We start from the raw sequence: 21,576 nt of genomic DNA, 5'->3' as shown, positions 1-21,576 counted from the left end.
ACGAGACATGAGGAATTCTGTTTGTTACCCCCATGGCACACCAGAATCCCGGACCACTTTCTCTGTGCTACTCAGCAGTTGCGTGGACCACGTCCCTCTCAACAGATCGGAGTGGGCTCAGAAAATTCAGACCAACTTTAATATTAGCCCAAGACAGTCAAACGCAAGAAGGTAACCCTTCCTCTGGAGAGGCTAACCTAAAAAGCACTTGAGGACAAACCAAAGGATATCTGTAATATCCACTGTCAGGGAGTTCCTGAATGCTTCATCTCCTGGAGATTGAATCACATTTAGAACTAACAGTGCAACCCTTCGTGGTGAGAGAAGATCTCACTGCAAAGAAGTATCATTATCATTTATTATCTGCACAATTAGGAAGCAGTAGTGTAAGGCAGAGGCTTGGCCGTGTAACTCATCTACGGTACCCAGAGCCTTTTAGCTCACTGCAGGGGCTTTTGTAACACACCCTGCCTCGGATCCCCATCTTAATAATAGTGTGTGCAAAATCCAAACAAGCAGGGCCCTTAGGTCCAAAAGAACTACACGCTTGGAAATCCATTTCCATCCAGCCATCTCAGGATGGAATGGGAGGCTGCTGGATATTCCTCTTCTCTTTCCTCTAAAGATTTCGCAGAAGAATTTAAGTGTCATTGGCAGTGATCGAGAGAAATGAAAGTTTTTAGATCAAACACCACTTCGCTGTGTGTGCAGCGTGGGGAAGGCTGATCGATGGCATGTTCTTCTTGAGTGAAACCAAAAGGCTGCTGATCAGTGTGTGGCATGTAGTTTGCTATAATCTTGAAACCAGGGAAATATTTCACATTTCCCTCAGGTTTTCTAGGGAGAGATTCTGTAGGCAAAGAAGATGAATCTTCTCTCCACCTGCTAAAGAATGAGCAGTTAACTCCACAGCTAAATATTAAATACATCAAGTACACGGACTGTATTATATTTTTCTTATATCCATAATCTGTTACACTTACTTAGTTTGCTGAAAAATGGAAGGCCGCGCCTGGTAGATGTATGGGTTGAGATTTAGAACCACAAAGCACGGTGGTCTTGGACACAAATCGGTATGTCCTTGGATTCAGGCCCCAGGATGGAAAGTGAGGGCCAGCGGGGAGAGTTGTGTCTGCGGTAGCCCCCGTTCTTCTCTGCTGTTGCAGGATAACCCCTAAATTACCCCCTTCCGCCTTCCAAACTGTCCCCACTGGGATAGATCTTCCAGTCACCCTAGATGTAGAGGAAGCTTCCTGGTACCCCTACAGTGCCACCCTACAGTAGAAGGAAGAAAAGCCGCTAATTTTTTCCATGAGCTCTATGTGCTCTGTAGACAGTATCTTGCTAAATGGATAGAACAAAATCTGTCTGACCCAACCAGTAGACCACACCTATCTCAGCTCAGACATTGGTCAACTAAACCAGAGTCCTTTCTCCGGAACGAACCGAGTGTTGCATGGACAGTTTTTATCTCAGGTTGCCCCAGTTGGAAAGGCTCGTAACACAAAGTCTAAAAGGAAGCCATGCTGCTGTGGGGCGGGCAGATGGGAAGATGGCCCCAGGACAATCAATCAAGAAGTATTTAAAAAGTACCTGATGCCCGACACTGTGCTATGCCTTGTGAAGGGGACCGAGGAAATTCACGACATGTCCCCCCTGCCCTCCTAGAGCTTTGAGGGACCTCCGGTGGCATGATAATGCAGCCACACCTGACTGTGATAAGAGACAGTTTATCAGGCGGTCAGTGATCTTCTTCTCGTGTCTTTTCGTTGTAATGGTAACTCTCAAAATGCCGTCCAGCCCCTGGGATCCCCTTTTCCGGAGGTGCCTAAACACGCTCTGGACACATGTACCCTATTCTCTTCCTGACGTTTTCCTTCCTTTCCTCCCCTGATCCTGGGCGTTTAGAGTGCCCCCTCCTTGTATGCAGCCTAGTGTCTCTGTTGTTTTCCCTCCTCTGTTGTTGCTGAGATAAAGGGAAGTGATAAGTCTGTGGTTAAACTCCTTTGATAACAGTGAAACCCGGGCGTGCCCATTAGATGCAACAGGTTTTATTTCAAATAACAAACTGTTTTAGGGAATTTTTGCCTCTTGGGGAAGTGCCATCAAGTGTTCAGCTTGGCAGAAATACTGTCGTACCCTGAATAGGTAAGTCATCAAAATGATTCCATTAAAATTGATTGGCACTGTAGAGGCCACCAAAATGGGTGTTCACAAGACTCAAAGGCCATGCAAATGGGTGAACTTGGCTAGTTCCAAGTAATTACTTCAGAAAGCAAGACAACAAAATCAATTCCAAACCCTATTAAAGGGTGAATGGTCATCGCTTACCGAAGACGCCCGCTCGTCCCCCTTCTACCCAGACACCGCAGGGAGCAGCGTGAGATTTTGACACGTGTATCGATGCTGCCTTCCGGTACCTCGGTTTCCTCTGGCGTAATGTTGGGCTGATGCCGTCTCGTCCCTCCCCTGTCTCTCTGGGCTTGGGGCTTTATGGAGGAACATGTCCAATTTAAGGTGGTAATCTCTACCACTTACTGAGCACTCTGAGGTATAAGTCAAGAGCTGTGTTACACATTTTCATAAATTATCTTTTTAATACAGTAGCCCTGTCGTGTAGCTGCTGTTAACTCATCCCATTTTATAAATAAGCAGAGGTTTAAAGACATTTGTCAAACACCCAGTCAGTCTGAAAAATCTATTTAGGGGGGACTGCGTCCCTTCCTGGGAAGCTTTATGAATGAAGGACAGAAAAATCCGTGTCACTTTGAAAACTGACATAGTCTCTCTCTGCTGTGAGAACTCTGGGCCCAAGGATACTTGCCTTTTATCCCTGGAACATCAATTTATACTTGGCCACAAAAGCGCGTTTCTCCTCTGAGTTTCGCTGTTCGAGGCAATTTGTAAAAATATCTCCCTCCCTGATCTCCATGCACATGAAGGATGACTCAGTTGTCATGGGAGTGAGAGAGACAGTTATCATGGCCATAAATATCGGCTCTTCAGAGTCCTGTACCACAGGAAAGCACTAAAATCATTTCAAATCTTCACTTTAGCCGGCACGCAGTTTTATGCGTCTCCACTTCAACGTGACCATAAAGACCAGAGTAAGGCAGGAGATACGACTCTCCACATTCCGATTCCAGACAAAACACCTGGGTTCTACCTCAGATTGAGACAAGTCCTCACACAGGCCCGTGAAACGTTAGGATACGGCGATGTTGCAGATGAGTGCTAAACTGAGCCGCGCTTGATCTGACTCAGGCTAACGACAAGGGGCCTGTGCTCGAGGTGTCCGTGAGCGCACTTGAGGCAGGATCATGCAGCTGACGCTTGGGAGGCTGGTCTGGCCACAAAGCATCGTGTAGCCCAGCGTGCTGAGTCAAGAATCCTAGGAAAACTGGGGCGCCTGGGTGGCGCAGTCGGTTAAGCGTCCGACTTCAGCCAGGTCACGATCTCGCGGTCCGTGAGTTCGAGCCCCACGTCAGGCTCTGGGCTGATGGCTCGGAGCCTGGAGCCTGGACCCTGTTTCCGATTCTGTGTCTCCCTCTCTCTCTGCCCCTCCCCCGTTCATGCTCTGTCTCTCTCTGTCCCAAAAATAAATAAAAAACGTTGAAAAAAAAAATTAAAAAAAAAAAAAAAAGAATCCTAGGAAAACAGACATGATTCTAACTTACTCTCATTGCCACTAGGCTCCTAATTACAATGCCATCCTGTCCTCCAGAGAATGCATCCTACGAAATAAACTTATATTAGAAACTTCCTTTTAATGAGGTCTCTCAGTACTTTAGAACCTAAATCCTTTTTAATTGGATTCAAGCTAGAACTACCTTCTACCACATTTAACCCTGGGATGCCTTCCTCGTGTGAAGTTACGTCTGTTCGTTGGGCCCCGGGAGAAGGAACAGTTCCTGCCGTCCCCACGACAGACCCACGGCGTCCCCACGGGGACCCATCGCTGCCTCAAAACTCTGAGGAGGCCTGCCCGGCCAGTCACACGGGTTTTAGGGAGACTCCTCCCACGTGGCCTTCCAGTTGGCTTATCAGACTCAACCTAAAGTTATTTTTTTCTTACCTTCAGAGAAAAATTACAGTCCTCCTTCTAAGTCCAGAATTTGTCTTTTCAAAATGAAAACGCAGCCAAATCTGCAGTTTGCCTCTTACCTTGCATCCCCAAGATCTAATGACATTCTCCCACAAAGGAAGCTGCTTGCTTGCTCCGCCCTGTCCGCCATGGCTCGTTGACAAGCACGTGCACCGAGGCATCTGGCCTTCCCTTGCCTAGCGTGGGAGCGGTCGCGAAACGGCTAAATGCAGTGATGGGCCTATCTGGGGGAAAGGTGACATTAAAATTCTTCAGATACCTTTGCAGCTGTTACACATTTGAAGTGGTCTAACACAAGTGGGTTTTTTTTTTCAGAGGCCCGGGGACAGGGAGAGAGAGCCGATTCCAGAAACTTTGCCCTTGATGTCTTTTCTGTCTCTGCAGTGCTCTTGCTGGGATTTACATAATAATGGTGAGGAAGCGTTGCAATGCACACAAAGCTGTGCACATTCCTCAGTTGTTTTCCCAAAAGGCTTAAAAATGCGGTAGAACCCTCCATTTTCTTGGCAGAAGATTTAGAGAGTACTCCTAGGGGTACCAGGAGACAGATCCTCCAGGTGAGGTCCCCAGGACAGCAGGAGGCTGGGGGTGGCCTAGATCTTGTGGCCAATTAACAGAAAGTGGTCACGGCGGGTCAGGTGCAGGGTCTGAGGGCAGCGGGGCGGGGTTGTGCGGAGTGGGTGACATACGTTCTCTGTCCTCGGGTTGAACGGCCGGCTCGAGTTGTTGTAGGGCAAGTAACCCTGCTGGGGACGTGAGTCACGCTTCTCGCTTCTCGGAGGAACGCAGAATCCACGCCCCAGGCACCCGGCCATGCTTTGTCCCCGTTTTGTCCCTGAGGTTCCCAGGGGATTCCCTCGGGATTGCGCCTGGCGATCCAAGCGGTAGGGTCCCCCCCCCTCCCCCCCGAGAGCAGAACGGCAGCGGTGTCCCCCTGCTTCCTAGGTAATGGCCAGGTGGTAAGCCTTTTTTTTCCACATCAGGGCACCGGTTCGCTCAAACTCCGTAAAGCAAAGCTGATTGGATGCGGTTCCGTTAAAAGCTGATTGCTACAGGATGTGGCGTTTGCGCTGGGTAGCTAGGGAAGTCCCGCTCTTAGATAGACGGGGGTGAAAAGTTGGTCTCGGGAGGCTGGCTGAAGTTTCAGACAGAAGGTTTAGGTTATAAAAAGGTATTTCTGGCTCCGTGAAAGCGGGCTGCGGCAGTTCTGGGGGTCTCAGAGGAAGGCAGAGCCCGTCAGGTGGTTGACGGCATACCCTGATGATCAGCGTGGACACCGCAGAGTGCGGTCAGTCCCCAGTGACTGAGATGGTTATGCCTTTGCTCTTAGCCCCTTGTGGGTACTCTGTTAACTACCTCTGGGGGTGACGGAGAGGAAGTTACTAGCATTAACTGGTTGTAAAGTTCCGTGAGGAGACAGTACCGAAGCCCAGAGAAAGCTGTGCCCCCTTAACGTCCTCTGATTTTTTTTCCCCTTAGTTTTGAGTTTAAGGCAGAAAAGGAGGGGAGTGCGAAACAAAACTCATGTCTTTTCTTGCAGGTCTTTCCCATAGCTACCTAATGTTTGCTTTGATGGCTGCTTTTTTTTTTTTTTTTTTTTTAATTTTTTTCTTTAACGTTTATTCATTGCTGAGACACAGAGATCGAGCATGAGCGGGGGAGGGGCAGAGAGGGAGACACAGAATCCGAAGCGGGCTCCAGGCTCCGAGCTGTCAGCGCAGAGTCCGACGCGGGGCTCGAACTCACGGACCGCGAGATCATGACCTGAGCCGAAGTCAGACGCTTAACCGACAGAGCCACCCCGGCGCCCCATATTGCTGCTTTTTTTATTCCTTTACTTCATGTCTCTCATTCTGTCCTTGCAGCCAGCCTGGTTCAACACCCACGTCCAGAAGAGCTGCCATAAGGAATTCGCACACAGGAGCACGTAAACGTGCTCGGCGAGGGGGCTGGGTTTTCAACGTAGCTGGTGAAATTAGAGCATTAATGGTTTGGTCCTATCTTGAGCTCCCCTAACGCAAGCCAGATTTTGAGGCCTGAGAGGGAACAAACAGCTAGGACCTTGGAGGCCATGAGTTAACAATGTTGCATTTGATTGGGGACTTGTTTCTTGGTGGGTGGGCTTCCAGCTGAGGAAAGGGCTACATGCCTGCCTCTCCAGGGTACTGGTTCAAGTCTGCTTACGTTTGAAGAATGACATTCTGTCATTGTCTGTTTCCTCAAGATGCGAAATGTCAACCTTCCAGCCACAGGAAAATTACTTCTCTCTCTCTCTCTCTCTCTCTCTGTCTTTTTTTTTTTAAGGTCATTGCTAAGTTTTAAAAATTTTAATTCAGGGGATTTTTGATGGGGCTTTTTGAACCTTTAACTGCTTTGTAGAAACTGAAAGTCGGGGGTCTTGGCAAAGGTGAGGCCAATGATTGAGAATCTAAACCTCCTGCACGTGGAACACTTACTTGAGCACAAAATGTACCACTTAGATCAACAACCTTTGGACTCTGAAAAAAAAGTATTAAATTCTCTCTATAGAAGCTAAAATTGAGGAAGAAAATAGATTACCCGTGGAATCAAGTATGGGGACTATGTCCTCTTTTGACTTAAACTGGATCGTGTGCTACCGACTTGACCAGAAGCCAAGATCCCAATTGAGGGGACTTGTGTAGAGCGGGCACCTGTTTTGCTTACAAATGTGTGTACAAAAGAGAGCTTCATTCACAGAAAGGGGGAAAAAAACATAGCGGGTTCACTAATTTAGCCTTCCAGGGCCTTTGGTCCCTTGATCTGTGGGCACCTCAGAATTCAAAGGCAGCCTTTAAAAGAGTTCTCAATTCACAACATGATGGCTTTGTCGATGTCCTGAATTCGAATATATCTTGAGCTAAATTTGTCTGCCAGAACTGTGAACTTTGTTTTTAAAAGAAATAAGTATAGTGTTCAGTCATCAGGTGATCATTCTCTAGTTGTCTTCAAGGGTTTATTTGCTTAGATTTAGAAAGATAAATTTTGTAAGTTTGATATGTTGAATGGCCTTGGAGGTGTGGACAACCCCTGCTCTTTACCCCACGGATGGAGTTCACGTGGGGAGACAGTTGTTCAGTGCACAACACCTTAAGCTCCACACATGAAATACTTTTATTTTATCAGCTTAGCCAGAGTTGTGGGAAATTACTTTTTTCCTTGCCTTCTTTCTTCCATCATGATTCCACTCTTCAGTAATAATAACAATATGAAAGAGTTATGTATTTCAGAAAATGTTCCACAATTTTCCATATTAAGATGTTACTAAAGAATAGCATCAAAAAAAGAATCAACAGTTAGGACTAGAACATTCCAGAAAGGCCCTTTCTCCCATTTATGAGAGTGCCTTTCAAGGAGCATTTTCCTCAGTCCAGGAGACTGGTGGCTCCAGGAGAGTCATGAGGGGCTTCTCAGAGGGCTGGCCCCTGTGCCATGGTGAGTGTAAATTGTGGGCCTGGGGTCTGAGACTTCAACCCTAGGGTTGACAAGTGACTATTTCAATAATTGAAGACCATTCAAGTCACTGACCTCCCATCTTTAAGCCTGGGTTCTATAGTAAAAACTGCCTTATCATCCATACTTTAGAGTAAAAGATAACGCTGCCTTTTTAAAATGGCATCTCTACAGCATTAACCCTTAGTCATTCCCCCTCATGTGGAAAGGTTCAGAAAACTCAGAGGAAATTTCTTTAGTGAGTATGTTGTCGATTTTCCTAAGGGCAGAACTGGTTTTAAAATCTGGTTTTGGGGGCACCTCAGTGGCTCAGTTGGTTAAGCATCCAACTTTAGCTCAGGTCATGATCTCATAGTTTGTGAGTTCGAGCCCCACATTGGGCTCTGTCTGACAGCTCAGAGCCTGGAGCCTGCTTTGGATTCTGTGCCCCCCTCCCCCACTCACGTTTTCTCTCTCTCTCTCTCTCTCTCTCTCTCTCTCTCTCTCTCAAGTAAATAATTTAAAAAATTTTTTTTAATCTGGTTTTTGGTATCATTCCCCAAGGGCTGTGTCTACACTGCCCTCCACACTGAAGAATATAAATACAGTGCTGTTTCACTCAGGGCAAGCCATGATATAAAGTGGTTATGTCTACATAAGCAATGCATTTTTTTTTTTCCCAGTGAGTATTATTACCAAGAGTTTCCAAGTAAAGATTTTCAAGAGAAACAGCTGTGGTTTGAAAAGATTTGTGATAATCCAGATGGTTTCTTTGAGGATAAATCTACTTGATCATTTAAAATTAAAGTCTTTCAGTAGAGTTGAGTGTCTTTATGATTTTAAATACACTACGTGTGTGTGTGTGTGTGTGTGTGTGTGTGTGTGTGTGTGTGTGTGTGTGTAGATACCATTGGCCTGTCTTTCTTGGGGCTTTATCTTTGGAAACAACAAAAACCTCCTCACAGTGTCTCAAGTTAGTCTGCAATTAAGCTGGCAATATACCTGAGGGAACTCTGGGTGACAGCAGAAACTATTTGTGAAGAGTTATAGACAGCAACTACTCTGTCTGGAGTATATGCACTTAGCCTCTGTGGGAATTGCCTCCCGCACCTTCCGAGACAAGATGCCTAATCATATTGCACAATTATAATGCTGATTGCACATTGCTTCACACGTCGAACACATGCCATCAGATTGCTAGCCTTGTCAACTTGTGGGAATCGGGGCGGCCAAAGGCCCCTAGTTCCCCTGACTCACTCCTTCGGGGCCCAGTGTCCACTTGGGGCTCACTGACCACCCACAGAGGCTCACCATGAGGTTTGCGCTGGTCACCCTTCATAGACGGCACTCGGCACCCCAAGATCTTTCTAGACCTTCTCGCCCATCAAAGCTAATCTTATGTTGCCTTCCTGGGAGCTTTCCTGGATGTTCCAAAGTGAAGCAGCAGAGTGAATTCCTCGGGAGATGTGAGTGGCCAGTGAGCTTTACTGCGTTACCCTTCCCCAAGATGTGCACAGACTCCTCAGCATCTCTTCACGATCAGTAGAGGAGTCCTCAATGGTGGACGTGTTAGGCTCTGTGTGGGCCTGACACGCTGGTATTTGGCTCTGGAACCTCTTCCCAAGTTTTACCACCGAACCTATCGGCAGCCGTGAATTTAAAAAGCCGTGGTGAGGAGCAATGGGGAGGTGTTGATAAATAGAGCCATGGAAAGTGGGTTATTATTTGGGGGGCGGGGGGCTCTTAAATCCAGAGCTCTTAACTGATACAATGAATTGTCAAAAAGAAAAAAAAAAAACCCTGTTACCATGGGACAACCATAAATTAATCTATGGGGAGAACATCATGTTTATCTTTTCAAAATTTCTGCTACGGGCAGAGACCCCCTGAATGGGTGGATAAAGGTGGCGAGAGTTGTACAGTCCACGTGTGTGTGAGACTGTGTGAAATGGACAAGGAAGAAACGTGGGAAACAGCACAACTCAACGGCGTTGAGTAGAAGCCGGAGGGCGGAGACGTGGCCAAAGCACCCGGCTCATCAAACTGCGTTAGTCTCTGCTAATCCCCCAGAGGCACCTGCCAGGTCACTTCCCATCTCTGAAACGGAACAGAACCTTTGGTACCGCCACCGGTGGCAGGGAGAGAGGGGCATTCCAGAGTGATGCTGACCCCTGAGGGGTCGTCCGCCCTGGTGCCTGCCACAGCCGCTGACCATTGAAGGGCATCTGTGGCCGTTGTTGGTGTTTAACTGCCCACCTTACAAGGGTGTTTGAAAAAGAAATGGGCTAAAGGGGGGAGGTCCATCCCCCGAATCGGATTGCTAAGCCATCTGGTGCTGCAGCTGACCTGAAAATGAATCCAGTAAATTTCAGACCTGAGTTACAGCTGGCATAGGGAAATCTAAGAGACAGGTGGTTCCCTTAACAGCTGTACATCCAGTTAGGGTAGGCAAGAAAGAAAATTCCAACTCTGTTGAACCTTCATGGATTTCCTGGGATCTTTAGTAGCCCCCGGCCCTTTTGCCATGATAATGACCACATCGGGGCAAATAATCTATCTCTCCCTTCCTTGGTTGAAATAATCTGTGCAGGTTAATGCATCTAAGATTTCAGGTGGGCATGTCAAGTGGTGGATGGAGGAAAAAAGACTATGGTTGTTAGCTAGGAGGGTACTCCCAGAAATGAGAGTCTTTCAAGCACGTTTCTACTCTGGATTAATACAGACTAGTGTCTCTTAAGGGGAATAACCACACATTGCTGTATCTAAGGTGGCTACTTAAATCTGTAGTTCCACATACCGTAAATTTTAAGATAACTTTAATCAAACACTGTTTTTATTCAGTGAATTAGTATGCATGCTGAATGAAGTGCAAGCAAAGAATAATTTGGACTTAAAAAAAAAAATGTGTTGTGAATGGAACACTTCGGCTCTACAGCCATGTTGTTTTGAGAAGGAGTTGAGGCAGACCTGGTTTTTATTCACTGATTGAGAGGTAATGAAACTAACTAAGGTACAGAGGAAGTAAGATGTTTCTGTCTAAGTCACTCGGGAACCCAAATGTGTGAAACCAAAAGTAGAATCTTAGGATGATATTCCCAATCCTAATGTCTTCCCCCCGGAACCCCCACGATGGTGCAAATTGTTCATTGCATGCGGGTGCCCAGCTGAGACCACAGGTAGAGGCAGAAATTCAGCCCGGACCCCGCTCACCAGGCCTTGGGCCATGGCAAGGGGCTGTGCCCATCTGGAGATGGGATACCTTTTCCCCAGGTGCCAAGTCTGTTAGTGGAGTCTGAGGGGCCTGCGCTGTTGGGTTGGGGTCGGGAAATGTCACCATGTTAGCCAGAATATTCTTCTGTGCGTTACAACGAGAAGCATAGCTTATCTTGGTGTAATCTCTAAAAACTCTCGTCTAAACGGGTATAGAGTCAGGGAGGCGCGAGCTATGCACAATTTGAAGGGGGTCTGTTGAGGTGACCCTGATTTCACCATAGCAGTTGTACAGGCAGGGTGGGCCCTGGGTGAGATTGGAAAGTGTTTGAGGTCTGGGGTGTCTTCCCATCTCCCCTTTTGGACATGAGGCTCCTTTCCCCATTCCTTTCCCCTCTGTCTCCCGTCACTCTGACATCAGCTTCAGACTTGCCCTTCCTACACACACAGTGACACCCACACCCACAAACACCTTGTGCTCACTAAGAACGTCGTTCAGAAGGAAAGCGCTGTAACCAGATTCATACTAACATGTAAATAGCTGGGAGCGATTAGATGTTTCCATCCCCAAGGGCAGCATTTTAATACTTAAGTAGGAAATGAACTGCACCTTCCTGGTGGATGTCAGGCAGTGAGAAGGCGTAGGGATTCTGTTGCAGGGTTAAAGGCAGGAGAGCTTTCTTTATTCCCAAGAGCATCCATCGCGCATTGGTCTGAGCTCTTCCCTTTGTCCCCACACGTGGGGTTCACTCACTTGGATCATCGTGCTTCACGCTGCTTTCATCTTACTGTCTTCAGCTGTCTGTGTTCGGGGCCCCTGCCCTTCCACGGTCCCCGTGGGCCAGAATGAACTCCGTTCTCAGCTCTGAGCCTGGCCACGCTGGCCTGTGTTCCTCGGCTTGTGAATTGCCTTCTTTCCTGGCGAGCCTTACAGCCTCACACCTTCCACTCTACCCCTCAGTCTTTTTCCTAAGTGTCCCACTCCCAAAACCTGTCTGCTTGAGAGCATCAGACTCTGCCTCAGTTTTGAAGCTCTGGTGACCAAGGCTGAAGTCAGGGGCCTCCCCCATTGCCCCTTCTCCGGCAGCCAACGTTGTAAGCCCGTGAGACGGGGAGAGGGAGAGGGGGAGGCGTTACCGAGGTTCTCTTAGGAGCTTTCAGAAAGCAGAGGTTATGTCTCTCTGTGCTTTTCTTACTCTAGCAAGCCCAGTGAAGCATAGTTGGTATTTTTTTTTTTTTCCTCCTTAGGGTGTTTATAGTGGGTTGCTGGAAGCTGGGATTTGACTTCCCTGTTTAAAGTTACTCCTGGATCCAGGGCGCCTGGATGGCTCAGTCGGTTAAGCATCTGACTTCCACTCAGTTCATGATCTCACCATTCATGAGTTTGAACCCCACGTCGGGCTCTGTGCTGACAGCTCAGAGCCTGGAGCCTGCTTCGGATTCTGTGTCTCTCTCTCTCTCTGCCCCTTTCCCCGGCCCTGAAAAATAAACATTGAAGAAAAATTACAAAAAAAAGTTTACTCCTAGATCCTAAGCACATCCTATAGCTCATCTTGGGTTCACTTTATGCCACTGAAGCCAAAGCCACTCATTAATTTGAAAAAGTTTTGTTAAAAAAAAAAAATCTACCATCAGGTCACATAACTCTGGGCAAAGAAGTCAGAATAGCTGAAGCGAAAAGCACGCTAAAAATAAAAATGGTCAGTCTGTCCATCTGTGATTTTAATTTTTTTAATGTTTATTTTTGAGAGACAGAGAGACAGAGTGTGAGCTGGGGAGGGGCAGAGAGAGAGAGAGAGAGAGAGAGAGACAGACAGACAGACAGACAGACAGACACAGTGTCTGAAGAGGCTCCAGGCTCTGAGCTGTCAGCACAGAGCCCGATGCAGGGCTCGAACTCACAAGCTGTGAAATCATGACCTGAGCCGAAGTCGGACACTTAACCAGCTGAGCCACCCAGGCACCCCTGTCTGTGATTCTTTCAAGAAACTGCATAATGTTCACTTTCTTCCATTGTGCCAATGAATGCCTACATTTTAGGAGTTCCTAATCCTTGGATGCATGTGGTATGAGTGCCAGGAAGCTATGATTGTTTTCTGCTTTCTCTAGAAGGTGAGGTTTTGTATATTTAATCTCAGTAGACTGAAACAAAATCAAATCTACAACAAGTTCCCAAATTTCTTTTCCGAACGAGGAGGAAGCATCATAGATGTATTTAGGAAGGCTGAAGGAATGGAACTGCACTTTATTTTCCCCTACGTTTTTGAGTAAGTTTTCTTTTCAAATTTGTATTTAAATTCTAGCTAACATACAGTGCAATATTGGTTTCAGGAGTGGAATTCAGAGATTCATCCCTTACATACAACATGCAGTGCTCTCACAACAGGTGCCCTCCTTAATGCCCATCCCCCACCCACCTCCCCCCCTCATCAACCCTCAGTTTGTGCTTTTAAAGAGTCTGTAGTTAAGAGTCTCTTATGGTTTGTTTCCTCCTCTCTCTCTTTTATCCCCCTCCCATACATCCATCTGTTTTGCTCCTTAAATTCCACATGAGTGAAATCATATGGTGTTTGTCTTTCTCTGATTTATCTTGCTTAGCCTAATACACTCTAGCTCTGTCCACGTCATTGCAAATGGCAAGATCTCATTCTTTTTGACGGCTGAGTAATTTTCCGTTGTGTGCCACATCTTCTTTATCCATTCATCAGTCAATTTACCATTTAGGCTCTTGCTATAGCTTGACTATCGTTGACAATGCTGTTGTAAACATCAGGGTGCATGTGCCCCTTCAAATCTGTATTTTTGTATCGTTGGGGTAAGTACCTAGTAGTGCAGTTGCCAGATCATAGGGTAGTTCTGTTTTTAACTTTTTGAGGAACCTCCTTACTGTTTTCCAGATCGGCTGCACCAGTCTGCATTTCCACCAACAGTGCAACGGAGTGCCCCTTTCTCTGCATCCTTGCTGACACCTGTTGTTTCTTGTGGTGTTAATTTTACCCCTTCTGACCAGTGTGAGGTGGTATCTCATTGTGGTTTTGATTTGGATTTCCCTGATGAGGAGTGATGTTCAGCATCTTTTCCTGTGTCTATGAGCCATCTGGATGTCTTCTTTCGAAAATGTCTATTCATGTCTTCTGTCCATTTTGAATGAGGTTTTATTTTGAAAAACCAGAATGCCAATTTATGATTCTGCACTTCTGCTGGCTTATGATGCCAACCCCCTGTTCTCAGCTGTGCTATGTTTTCCAGCTCCTTGCCATACCCCCTTCAGTCCCCAAAACAGAACCGAGGTCGATGCCTCAGTTACGCATTTCTTCCATGCTCCTTGCTCTGCTTGGTGTACGAGGACCCCCCAAAGCCCGCCCCAACTCTGTGGCTCCGTGCTTGAGGACCCTTCAGTACAGTCAGGCTGAAATATTTACAGTCTTCGTGAGTGCGTCTCCCCACTTTTTTTTTCCTCCATCCAGCTTACAAAGACAGCTCAGAGGCAGCATCTTTTTTCTTTCGATTTTTATTTTTATTTTTTTAACATGATTTATTGACAAACTGGTTTCCATACAGCACCCAGTGCTCATCCCAACGAGTGCCTTCCTCGATGCCCATCACCCACTTTCCTCTCTCCCCCACCCCCCATCCACCCTCAGTCCATTCTCCATATCCAAGAGTCTCTTACGGTTTGCCTCCCTCCCTCTCTGTAACTTTTTTTTCCTCTTCCCTCCCCCCTCCACCTGTGAGTGAAAACATACGGTATCTGTCTTTCTCTGACTGACTCATTTCACTCAGCATAACAGCTTCCAGTTCCATCCACGTTAAATTTTTAAAGATTTTGTCCACTCCCTTTTCCTGAGCCTAATTGTGCCAAGAAACTGTATGCTAATGAACAGATCCTTAACTGGTTTCTTTATCCGATTTAAGCAGCTACCTTAACCAGTATCTTTAGCTACAGGTTGGAGGTCAGCCATCCTTCAGAAGACAGAAGTGATGGTCTAAGGCTTCCACACCATTTTCTTTGGTAGAGGACATTGGTTAGGAAGAGGGGTTTTGCTGGCCTCTCCGGGGGAGGGGGGGCGGGGGGCGGCATTCAGCCTGGACTCCCATCAGCTCTTGGAAATAAGGAATCAGAAGGTTGCCCGTTGATGCGCTATAGCCGTATCTAACAATACATGGGACAGTGTGTCCAAACAGATGTTTGGAGACGTGACCACCGTCCTGTAACTAAATTTCCAAACTGGTTAAAATAGTCTTTCATTTTGGCCGACAAAAACTAAGTATCTCTCATATGGACCTTTGCATTATGATACCATGGTGTAGATAAGGAATAAAGCACTCTTTTAGCTTTTAAGAACCTTATAAGCCAGTGGTCTAAACTATTGGGTTTAAGAGAGTGTTTCAAAAGTGTGACGTTCTAGAATATCCCTTCAGGAAATTATAGTTGCTGTAAGTTTCTGCCTTTGTCACTGTGCTTAAACACTTCTCCATCTGTACTCGCTACACACGCCCCATTAACACGTCACCCACCACTTCTGCCCTCATTCCTGAAGAGCTGTGTTCCAGGTAGTTGGTGCATAGAGTTATGAATTGATCTCCAACGTGGGTAAAGCTCATAAATGTGGTTTGGGTGAAAGGCATTGGTAAATGCTTTAGATGTTATTACTGTTCTCATGCACTTGATTATTTTTAAATTGTGCATCCTTTTAAGTAGATTATTTGTTCGCTGTAGTCTCCATTATATCTAAGCAAAGCACTCACAGAAATTTCTAAAACCTTTTCATTTCTCTCTGTAGGTTGTTGTTTCGTAACATTTTATACAAGAAAAGCTGCACTTGAGGCCCAGAATGCACTGCACAATATTAAAACTTTACCTGGGGTGAGTCGGTTTACTTTTGTACCAAAATCACTTTATTGCTTGAAAATGGTCCTTTCAACTGAAGGTTCTAGTGGCAAAAATGACTTTGGTCTTTTGAGGAGTGTGTGCTAACCCTTCTGTTCCCCTGCAGTAGCCAAAGCACCTGGCCGACCCATAAAGGAGCATTGGCATTAATGCTGATGGAAAGAGTTCTCAAATAGTATGTCCCCTGGTTAGAAAATCAGAGTGACCCCACTGCGCAGCAGCGGCTGCCAAAGAGTATTGGGTGGGCTGAGATTTTAAAAGGGGGAAAAAAAAAAAAAACCCGATACACACGACAGAAGCAGATGGAAAAGGAAAAGCTTTTACTCACCAGGAACCCCTTTTGAAATTTAGTCTTAGATTTTCCTTTGAAAGGGCAAAATGTACCCTGTATGGCCATAATACTAAACCTCCTCATGGTTTCTCAACAGTCAGTGGCGGTTAACAACAAAGTCAATGTTTTAATGCCTAATTTGTGAGTTCGTGTTGATAGAGAACGGAAAATACAAAGCTTCACAATTTTTTGCCATTTCCTTCCTGCTAATATTGGACGATTAGTACAATTGACAAGAAACGAACTGATGTTGTGTTTAGCTGCTTCATCAGAATACATTATTTCTGGGGTTTCATGGCAGTGTTACTTATCGCATGCTGGTATAAAGTTCCTGGGCTGTTTGGTGTTTTCCCCACTGACCCAAATATCAGTGATGAGTTCTTTCAATGTCATGACAATGTGCGTTGGTTATAATGAAGAAGGTGTGGTGAGCAGAACAATGATTTTATTGAACTCTGTTTTGATCAAAAGAAAAGAAAGATAACCCAGTGTTCCCGATGTTTCCAGGGCATAATTCTAGCTGTCGTTTTGTTGTCTCTGTAGACACACACGAACACACAAGCTCACACACACGCATTTGCTTAGCTACCTTAGATCCATTGAAAATTTCATGGGATTTGTCACGGCAAGATACTCAAGAAAACGTTTTCAAAACATTAGTCACCCGAAAGTACTAAATTATGAACCCTGGTCTTCAGTCACACCACTGTGGCTTCTCCCTTTTCCTTAGAGCAAATCAAATAGTGGAAGATTCAAAAAAGCAAGCATGTGATACCAGAATTCTCTGTCCCCGTTTCACGACTTCTTCCTCAAACCCTTTAAGTGGTTTTATTTAGTAAGGCAGCTTTTAGTACATCTCAGTGCTTTGCTCCATGACTTTTAAGTATTATTTAAAAAAAAAAAAAATCTTTTTAAATGTTTATTTTTGAGAGAGAGGGAAATAGCATGAGGGAGACAGAATCCAAAGCAGGCTCCAGGCTGTGAGCTGTCAAGCCCGTGAACGGCGAGATCATGACCTGAGCTTGAAGTCAGACACTCAACCAACTGAGCCACCCAGGCCCCCCTAAGTATTATTTGAAATAATTTTATTATTTAAGTATTTATTTTGCTTATAAGTGGAAATATTTTCTCCAATGGAAATTCTAGGAGGTTACAGTGTTTGGTCACATTTTCAAATGAAGCAACCAAGGCAAATATTGACTGGTTCGGCCAACTGTAGGATATTCTTGTTTAAATTTCTCAGTCTCCTGATCAAACCCAAAGGCTACTTTGTATTCCCACTTTTAAAAAGAAATACTTTACAGTAATCCGTACACAAAATCCGTTCTAGGTATGTTTAAAAAAAATACTTGAGATGATGAATTTATTTAGCATTTAGGGTATATTGATGCCAAATCGCATTCTGTTTTAAACTAATGCAAAGCGTGGGTAATATGAATTCATCTGCTCCACTGAAACTTACACAGCTACCTGTATGCCATCCTTATGGGTGAAGACACTCTCAAGAAACCCAGAGTCAATATGATGAGTGAGCCATGTTGAAAAACATACGAGGGACTAAGTCTGCCTCTGTTGGGGACATCTTATTCTGACCCTTTCTTAGCAAACAAGTAGCATCTTCTGTATTAAAAAAAAAAAAAAAAATTTGGTGCATCTATCTGTTTTTCTCTTCTTAAAAATTCTACATGCAAAAGTCACGACTGGTGATGCTGGAGACATGTTATTAAGGGCAAGAACTCTGGAGTTGGAAAAGATGGTTTGGGGATTGTTTTGGTTTTCTTTAATCCAGTTCAGTTTCATTTGCCCAGTGACTTTGGGCGGGTTAAGTGGAAATTTTGAGAAGACAGGTCTGATTTGTGGGCTGATAGCCTTCACAGTGCACACACTGTAGCTACATTTGACGCTTCAAATTAGGTAACTGGGAACAGGGTTTCACATCTTGCATTTATGTATATCTTTATCTGATAAACATCACCCTGAACAGCTATAGGCAAAACCTGAAAGTAGTTTCCTTTCAGCTGTGAGCTTTTGGTGGACAGGAGGCAGGGGGACCAGACATGAAAGATTAATGCTTATTTTAGGGGAAAAAATATTACAGGGTGCCTTGCTGTTTGATTACAAGCCTTGGAATTAGTCAACATTTCCATAATTCTAAACCAATATACACCTGTTTTCCCACTGTGATGTGAAGGCACAACTTAATTTAACAGAAACCCTGCTGTGCTAAATCTCTCATTAAATACCAAGTGAGTTCGGTAATTTAAAGTTGTAGCACTACTATTTTAACTGGTTGCCTTCATATTATGAAATTAATAAGAAATTAATGATGCACTTTGCCATATGCCTTCAATTTCTCTCTGAATAAAAATAAAAGGGATAAAGAAAAATGCATCACCAGCTGACACTTTAAAGCTTTTCTGGTTGTAATCATTTTTCCTGCGGATAAAGTCCATTAAAAAGGCACTTGATGCCTTTTTTTTTTTCTAAAGTATCCAAAACTTTCAATTGAAAACAAGATCAAATAGCACTGAGGCTTCCGCGCCCCCCCCCCACCCCTCCTGTTTCATTTTCTTCTGCAGTTGATGTTATGTATCATAGGGAACTTTTATCATGCAACCAAACTTGATTGATATTTAGGGACCATCTTTGGGTCTTGAGAGAAACAAAGAACTCAGTATGGCAGAGGACAAAGTGCTGATGGGACCATCTGTTATTGAGTTGAATGTGTTTGCTCTTAGATTTCTATTGGAAGGCACCCTTCCTTCGTGCCGTGTACAGGTCGTAGAGACCTTTTCCATAGAGGACGGGTGATGAGTTAAAGGACCAGGGTCTTACTCAACAGTGCAGAGTCACTGAGGACACATTTTTCACGCCATGTGACTAAGGAAGAAATGCTCGTCATAAACCTAGAAATACAGTATTGGGAATAGGGAGCAAATTCAACAGCTCAGCACAGGGAGGAGCAAAGACTGAGCCTCTGGATGGCATTTCCCTGGCGTGACCAGCTCTCCTCTAGAAATGGAGGCTTGACGCTTAGGCAACAGATCACATCTCAGGCACGCTGCCTTATTTATTCCTGACCTCTCATTAGATTAACAAAACACTAATAATTATTGAGTGCCTACTGTATGCAGTAAGCTGCAGGCACTAAGCTGTGGCAGTTCATGCCTGCATGCCTGTCTGCCAGCCCTTGAGATGCCTAGTGAGTAAGACTTTCATCACCTGAAGAGAAGACCTTCCGTGTGTCTGCACAGGCAGAGCTTCTTGGGGAACCTGTGTGTTTCCTGCAGAACGGTTAGCCTGACTTTTTCTACAGCTGAGCCATTGGTGTTCCCGGACAGATTTTGGTTGCCTCTGCCTTGGCAAGTTTGGCACGTCGGGCTAACCCATAGCTTCTTTTGTTTCGGACGGCACATCCTAACTGGTAGAGTTAGTCAATAGAAATGTCATCGTCTGCCATTGTATTGCCCAGAGAGAAAAATCCTTGTAGAGGCAACTTGAGAGATTCATTTTGTGTTCACTGACCTAATTTAGCTTAATTAAAAACTAAAGTGAAGACCTTAATCGAAACACAGAAAAACTACCACGATCTTTTCAATAGTCACATGTCCAGGACCAAATATCCCCCTGCCAGTGACAGCACTGGGCCTTACGTTGTTCTTTTCTCAAGGTCTTAAAACATACTGACTCTCGCAGTAAGGCTTTCTGATTGAAAACCTACAGCAGTATCATTAGGGCATTCACTGTATAAATTAACTTAATTAAGGATGTAATAACAGAGAGGAATACAGTTTTGGAAAAGCTCTTAAATTTCAACAGCAAGGAGGAATCAGAATCTAAATGTCTTGTAAAATATTAATTGCAAATTTCTTCCAGACATTTTCTCTGCCTATGCCTTCCTCCTTCCTTTCTTTTTAGAATCACTACCAGTTTTATTAAATGCAGTCTATATTAAGGTGTTACTGCCCTAAGAGAACATTTGTTGAGAGCATTCCATTTCAGCGGTGGCTTACCGAAAGGTGTTTTATAAGAACACTTGGAGTGTGAGCGAGGGCTCCACGTAGATTGGAGGTATAAAAACAAATGAGGCTGATCCAGTAGGAAGGAGCTGTGAATAAAACTGCCTCTTGGGACGGGTGTGTTCACCCACATGAAGTGAATGAGCCCCTTCTTGGCTTCCCTGGAAGGGATCATTTACCTACGCGGGCAGGCACTCTCCTTCCTGCCAGGCGGCCTTCCACACAATTCTCCATAGAATTGTCCCCCTGTGTCCTTTAAGAGCAGAATGCTGGGGTTTAATATTCTGCCAGCAGAACAGCTTGGCTCTCACTGGGACCAAATTCAATTTGCCTATTGTAATGCATTTTTGAGGTACTCATTTTCTTTGAACCACCTCTTCTAATTATTAATATGTATTTAATGCCTTTGTGCTCAGAGCCATGATGATTATTTTATCATTACCATCATCGTCATTATTTCTGTCGTAAAATCCCTCCAACCCCATCTCATCATATCATGGAAATCGCGCCCCCCACCAAACCATCTCATTTGAATCCAAGCCTAACTAGACCAGGCTAGATAAAGTTTTTTCTCAGATGCCATTTATTTAGAACAGGAAGACACCGCCAAAATGTCTACATAAGCAGAGTTAAGTCTTCAAAAGCATGTTATCATGTAGAACAGAGCATTCATACACTCATTCATCAAATATCTACTGAAATTTTTTTAATTTTAAATGTTTTTATTTATTTTTGAGAGAGAGAGAGAGAGAGAGACAGAGTATGAGTGAGGAGGGGCAGAGAGAGAGGGAGACACAGAATCCGAAGCAGGCTCCAGGCTCCGAGCTGTCAGCACAGAGCCTGATGCGGGGCTCAGATTCATGAACCGCAAGATCATGACCTGAGCTGAAGTCGGACACTTAACCGACTGAGCCACCCAGGTGTCCCAGTATTTACTGAATTTTTATTGTTTGCCAGGAACCGTTCTGGGTACCAGGGAATACAGTAGCAACCGTGCTGTTTATAACTGAATCACCCAAAAACAAAGCCAGCCACCATGCCTGTACTTGGTTAAGGTTTCATAACTAGCTCTTGGATATTTCATGCCCAGATGAACTACTTTCATAAAGTGTTTCCCAAGGAGTCCACTTTTGTTCCCCAAAATGGCACCTTTGCCCACACGTCTTCCAAGTACTCCAAAATAGAGGGTGAATGTAGATTTGCTGTGTTGTGCACTCGTGTGTGTGTGTGTGTGTGTGTGTGTGTGTGTGTGTGTGTGTGTGAGAGATAGAATTTGTATCCTCTACACAGACCCGTATGTATGTCTCTATATACTTAAGATGGGCATATATTCACACACATCCATATGTGAGTATTAATTCAGCCAAATAAAACCAGGAAGATAGAGCTTAAAATCCCCCCCCCCTTTTTTTTTTGGCCTGCCAACATATTCTTAACTACTTTGCAGTCACCTTTCTTATATTGGGCTTCGTGAACTGTGTAATTCTCATGTTTGTCTGTTTGTTGGTTTTTGCTTTGAATCAGGATCATGGCTAATTCATAGTGCATGTGCGAGGGTACTTGAGAACCA

At 44.9% G+C, this 21,576-nt stretch overlaps 1 protein-coding gene across 13 annotated transcripts in view; it reads left to right on the top strand.

The window, feature by feature from the left end:
* The window catches only part of CELF2 (CUGBP Elav-like family member 2), an 835,088-nt gene that overhangs the window by 706,797 nt on the left and 106,715 nt on the right, over positions 1-21,576 (top strand). For 12 of the 13 annotated variants that reach the window (XM_058682192.1, XM_058682201.1, XM_058682202.1 and 9 more), the window contains one exon: positions 15,550-15,632. The exons of the other annotated variant lie outside the window; for it this stretch is intronic. In XM_058682192.1, coding sequence (XP_058538175.1) covers positions 15,550-15,632 — 83 coding nt within the window. The remainder of the gene's footprint in view (positions 1-15,549; positions 15,633-21,576) is intronic. 13 annotated transcript variants of the gene reach the window in all.

This window comes from Neofelis nebulosa, chromosome 8 (assembly GCF_028018385.1).
Source record: "Neofelis nebulosa isolate mNeoNeb1 chromosome 8, mNeoNeb1.pri, whole genome shotgun sequence".
In the NCBI taxonomy this organism is placed as follows: Eukaryota; Metazoa; Chordata; class Mammalia; order Carnivora; family Felidae; genus Neofelis; species Neofelis nebulosa.
Note: the sequence above shows the minus strand (reverse complement) of the source record. Positions and strands in the feature narration are given on the sequence as shown.